This window comes from Harpia harpyja, chromosome W, assembly GCF_026419915.1.
Source record: "Harpia harpyja isolate bHarHar1 chromosome W, bHarHar1 primary haplotype, whole genome shotgun sequence".
In the NCBI taxonomy this organism is placed as follows: domain Eukaryota; kingdom Metazoa; phylum Chordata; class Aves; order Accipitriformes; family Accipitridae; genus Harpia; species Harpia harpyja.
Window position 1 is genome coordinate 981,237 of NC_068968.1, and position 6,000 is coordinate 987,236.

A 6,000-nucleotide genomic window follows, 5' to 3' on the forward strand; every position below is an offset into this window, starting at 1 on the left:
AAACCTCTGCTTATTAGCATCAATGATACCTAAAAGGCAACAAAAATAGAAGATTAAGTACACTGAGAGAAGCTCTGTAGCACCTTGCAACACAGAGGCCTGTGGAAGGCAGCTTTTTGTGCTGAGTACCACACATTTTTTCCTTGGCACCAAGGAATATTTTTGTGGAGTTAAATGTTCTACCAGCTACAGCTTTTATTTGCTTAATTTTAAGCTTTCTGGGAAGTAGCCTACAATATCAAACTTTTAAACATGGTGCTAATACTTGCCATCAGTTATCTGTAAGAAGTTCCATATCAATTCACTGCTCTGAAAAAAATGACTCCCACATATTGCAAATTGCTTTGAAATCAAAACAAATCACTTGGAAGAAGCCGAGATCCAACAATACAGAACTCTAAACAGCACACTTAATGAGTTAAAGCAAGGAAAACAATGCCTTGACAAGTATTTAACCCCCAAATTACTTGATAAAACTAATCCTAATGCTTGGGTTCCCCCCCCAAACTTGTGTCAAGACTTGCTCCTTCAAGTAGCAAAAATACCTTATGAAATAAATTGCCTTGAAAACTATCAAATAGCAACTCTAACAATGCAGTTAATTTTTCTTGCTTCCTTTCATGTTAGGTGTATTAATTTTCATCCACCCAGCCTAAAATCAAAGGAGCTTTTAATATTGACTCTTGCTCTACATTAAACATGCTTCTTGACACAGCATACTTGGTCAAACCATGCTTCTAGACAATGCTATGCATTTAATAATGAAGTTTCTACTTGTATAATTTCTCACTTGCACCTTCCCTGAAATATTTGCTCCCAGCACAAGAATACCATTTAACTATAAAAATGAGAAGATTTTCCTTTTTTAAAAGGAATCAAAAGCTGCGATGCTAAGGTGCAATTGGACAAAACACACAGAGCTTTGAGTAAGCCATCAGGAAGCACCTTCTAATAGTTCTGCAAGTATCCTGAAAATATCACTTGATCAAAGCGTTGGGCAGAGGTTTATCAGCCTCCAGGCTCTGAAGGCCCAAGCATCACAGACAGACACTGGATTTCAAGGCAGACAGAGAGACCAATCAACAGTCAATTGAGATGGTTAAAGTTTCACCATGCACAACCCTCAGCCATTGAAATCTATCCCAACTAGCACCTATCATCACCAGATTACAGCTTAATAACCTTTGTTGTTGTGGTCCCCATTTAAGTATCAACTGCCAAAATTAAAGGTGAAGAAGTTCTTCTGCCATGTAGCAGAGAACCCTCTCAGCTGAATGGAAGATACCTATGGTATAAAGGTGGCATCAATGAACTGCTCACACAATCTGCAGAACTATAGCAGTCTGGTTCTCTACTGCTCAGGCACCGCTTGCAAATCCAGAAAGACACATTCACATCATTTCTAGAGCAATTCAGAACTACCACATAGCCCAGTGGAGTCTGATCTAAAGACCTGTCTTATCACACTATGTCCTTCCCAGCTGACCTAAGCAGCAACTGGCACTATCTATGACCTGGACATGAAGCATTTCATTATGAGAAAAATCTTCCCTTTGTCACTCAAAAAAATGCCTCAATAACTGAATCAGCTGTGAGCAAATCAACATCTTAGACACACAAGGTCTACCCACCTTTCACCCTTAAACAAGCTCTGAATGAGTCAGTGACCAAAAACCAAGTTCACCTATTGCAATCAAATACCTGTAGCCCAACGCAACCGATTCTGCCAGAAACTTTAGTCAAACTGGCAATTTCTTGATGACAGCAGCTGAGGGACAGACATTTGCTCTTATCACTGGACCTCTTTGGAGGACTTAACATCACTAACCCTGAGCTACTTTTGCCTTGCCAGCAAGGAATGAGAGGTAACCAGTGCATGAAATAGCTCAACTCCTTCCTTGAGGGTGGTAATCAGGAACTTAAGCAAAGGGTTGCCCAAAACATTATTCCCTATCATACTGAATAGCCACATAAAGTCACTAGATAATGACAGGGATAAGGACAGCCATGCAGAAACACCTAGACTTGTGACAACCTCCACTGCAGATGTGCACCTTTAGCTGATTGCATAAGGGGGGCTTGCAGTTCAGGACTGCTCCTATCCCTCACAGATACAAGCTGCTCTTCACACAGTGGTTGCTTCTGAAGGCTGCTGCCCTTTCCATCTAGCTGGGAGGTCCTAAACTATGAAGCACTGCAGCAGATCTGAGCATGCTATATTAGTTGATAGAATATGCTTAGATGCTATGCTTGAATTTTTAAGAAGTCCCTGACTTATAGCCAGTACTAAGGTATTAGTAACCTACCATTTAAACAAACATTCAGGGGGACATGTTTTCTGCTTCAATTTATCAAATGCTAGAGTTACAGGATTAGCAACTGAAACCAGAATCTGTTGAAATGTTGAACCAGCTTTTAACAGCAGTAGCTCCTGTCAAGGAGGCGCAAAGAGCAATTTCCTCATTTCAGTTTATTCAGCTAGTTCAACAACCCAGAGAGAAAGGTCATATTTCTCCAAGAATAAACAAGGTGCCAAAAGCTGATGTTACCAGCTCCAAGAGCACAAATCAAGCATTTGTATTGCCAATCAACTATCACTTTATTAAAGAAAGTCACATTAAACACAGGTTTTCCTCAAAATATTTATACTTGAGCTTAACTAGAAGCCCTTGTACTTTCCCTCCAGTTCTTACCCTCAAACCACACCTCAAGCAGAAGAAAATTCCCAAACTCTCATCACCACAAAGTTTAAGAAAAGTTACATCCTGTAATTACGTATTCCTTATCCTGCTTACCTAATCTTAGGAAACTAAAAAGACAAAACAAGATGAAGCTAGATGTTTCATCAAGCCATTAAACCTGAAAAATAAATCAGATGCTGATCTGAACTAGTGCTCACCTTGCATACACTATGAATATATCCTAGAAGTCACGCCGCCAAATAAAGTTTAGGGTATTAATCTTACCTCTAAACAATTCAGTAAGCCAAGTCTAAACACATCTAAAGGTTTGCCTGAAGGCCTAATACAAAGCAAGCCAAGAACATCACTTCTCAGGACAACAGGACTCCTCCTCCCTAGGGACAGAATGAGGGTCTAAGACCACTTTTTCAGTGGCTCAGAACTTAGGATGCATAACTAAAGATGAAACACTACCAAAACAAAAAACACCATGCACAGCTCCTCACCAAGGAAAGAGGAGACAGAAACAACACAACAGACTCCAGCCATGCCACTTGAAGGGAAACCCTCTGCTGTGGGAGGGTGAAGGCATCATGAGACCTTAGTCTCCCACTCAAAATAAGTATCAGAGGATCAGTCAGAAGATTTTAGAAGAAAGGCACAACAGTTCAAGGACATAAGATACCAAAAAAAATATACATCACATTTATAACACTGAGGTAAGGCACCTGGCAACCTTGCCTAAATCTACACTTGTTAATGCACATCCCCAGATTATTTCACAGGCTGTTTCAGCTTCTTTCCAGGAACAATTACAAACATACAGTCCAGAGAGCTCCCCAACCAAACAAAAGTATTTTGGCCCCTTATGATTTCTTGGAAAAAAAATGGATGAGCAATGTAAGTGCAGGAAGAGGTCACCAAACCATTTGGATGTAAAAATGACCCAGTTACCAACCCAAGACTAGAGCAACTTCCTAAATAAGTAATAATGGAGGCAAGTCTAAGAATATACCCATCACAACTACATGAGTAAGCCAGCCAACTCATTACAAAAGGCAAGCCTTGTGCCAAAGCCTTCTCTTCCTTCAAAATAATGAGGCCAAACTGAATGCGACTCAAATACATTATTCCCCAAGCTACAGGTTATTTTGGTTTTGTGGAACAAAGCTCTTAAACCTTGACCCAGAGAAGCCAAGAGGCACGTTAGCCAAGCGAAGAGATCATCCAAAAATGTTTTCAGTTTGACAGAAGTCAAAGGGCATGAAACAGGAGACACAGGAGCCACTACTAAAATGATAACTCCTGGGAGAAGCAAGCTGAAGGGGACAATATTTTGCCAGAGACTAAGCGGACATCAAGTGCAAAGAGGTATGCCCAATGCAACATATCTTCTGCAAGCACCAAGGTTTTTTTAATTGCTTCTTTTAAGAAAAACATGCAATTCCTCCTCCAGTTGTTTTGAGAATTTAAGTCTGCTCCCTTCAGTTCCTTTCTGGGATGGCAATACCAGATTTCTTGCTTACTGTATTTACAAGAGGGGAAATAACAACCACAAAAGTTTTTTTGGATTAACAGGAAGCTTGAGAGAGGAATTGAAAGCATTTATCTACCTTCACCAATTATGTGTTGCCGTAGGCCTTTGAAGGCTGCCCTCTAAAAGTTTGGAGAGAAAGAAAAGGAAAACGGGGGGGGGAAATAATAATGAAAAACAATCCTGAAGCCCACAAAGTTCTGAGGAAAACACAGCCTTTATCCTGAATTAGTCATCCTACACAGGATGCTCCTGTGCAACCAGTGAAGCTCCAGTGAAGCTATCGAGGGATGATTAGGAAGCCCCTTACTTTGAAATAAATATACACAGACCAGAGCCAAGCGGACAATGTGGGGCAGAAGGGAAGAATTTGCACCCTGCCATGTCGTGCCTACCTTTCTTTGGGGTGAAAGCAGGGAAATAACAGAACAGAGGCAGCTGTGGCTCGGCCCCCTCTCCCCAGAGCTCATCCTGAGGGAAAGGGGAGGTCCCGCAGGCCCCAGCCAGCCTGCCCCTGCAGACCATCCCCGTCCCCCCACCGCCGGCAGCGGGAGGGGACGAGCAGCTGGCAGGGCACTACCGAGGGACGCCGCGCCTCCCTACCCCCCCTCCTTCCGCAGGCCCCAACACCCTCCCGTGGGGGGCGGAGGGGCCGACAGCAGCCGCGGGCCCGCCACCCCACCGGGACCCCTCCGAGCCCGACAAAGAGGCCCGGCAGGCAGCGAGGGAGGCGTGCAGGCCCCAGCGGCGGCTCCCCGGGACCACCGCGGCGGCGGGAAGTCCGGTCCGCCGGCGGGGCGGGGGGAAGGCCGTACCTTGAAGTAGCCGCCCTCGTAGAGGGTGTTGGGGGGCCCGAAGATCGCTACCTCCCAGTTGTAGAGGTCGGACTCGTCGACCAGAGTGATGCGGAAGCCCTCCACCGGCTCCTCCTGCAGCGACTTCAGCTCCAGCATCAGCGCCTTCTGCGAACTGCTCATCTGCTGCTGGGCCATGGCGCGGCGCGGCCCCCGCCGCCCACGCGCTCCCGCCGCGCTACTCCACGGGCCCCCGCCCCTCCCCACGCTGACAGCTACCGCCGCCGCCACTTCCTTTTGTGACGGCGCCCGCTCGCCGCTGACCTCAGCGCGCCGCGCCGCGCCCCGCCCCGCCGCACGCCCCGCCCCTACCGGCGCACTTAAAGGGGCAGCGCTCCCCGCCACAGCGTCTGTGGGGTGTGTGGGTGAGTGGTTCCTGGTGCTGTGTCAGCCCCTATGGGCCAGGCCCACGCCCACGTTTTCCCTCCGGCAAGGCCTGGCCATACAGCGCCTGGCGCGGAGGTCGCGGGGCAGGGGGAGAAGCCACATGCTGGGCTGGCAGTGGGAGCAGGATGGAGGGGGTGGTGCTGCGTGGGGGTCACGGGTGGGTACGGCCGGCCCACGCTGCTGTGCTGACAGATGCCCACGGTCAAAAAACAGCCAGTTTTGTACAAAGGATGGTTTTTGAGGAGTGACCTTGCATGACCCAGGGTCCCCTAAAAATCCTGCAGTAACCCCCAAGCAGCAGCAGGAGAGGAACAGGCAGTTAGCCCCCTCCCACGGGTGTTATTTTCACGTGGCTCCACGGATGTGTGAGGTGCTACTGGCAGAAAATGAAGTTTTGATCCTTCCTCCCATTCCCCAATGCGGTTAAGAGAGGGTGTGTTTTCTGGTAGGAGCTCAGACCCGTGTTGTTCTTATTTATGTCAATAGAATAGAATAGAATATTTCAGTTGGAAGGGATCTACAATGATCATCTAGTCCAACTGCC

General features: G+C 46.5%; 1 protein-coding gene across 1 annotated transcript in view; it reads right to left on the bottom strand.

Annotated features, from left to right (window-relative positions):
• The window catches only part of UBE2R2 (ubiquitin conjugating enzyme E2 R2), a 102,512-nt gene extending 97,242 nt beyond the window's left edge, over window positions 1-5,270 (bottom strand). The window contains exon 1 of the mRNA XM_052775320.1: window positions 5,031-5,270. Coding sequence (XP_052631280.1) covers window positions 5,031-5,207 — 177 coding nt within the window. The 5' untranslated portion in view covers window positions 5,208-5,270. The remainder of the gene's footprint in view (window positions 1-5,030) is intronic.
• Window positions 5,271-6,000: the final 730 nt, after the last annotated feature.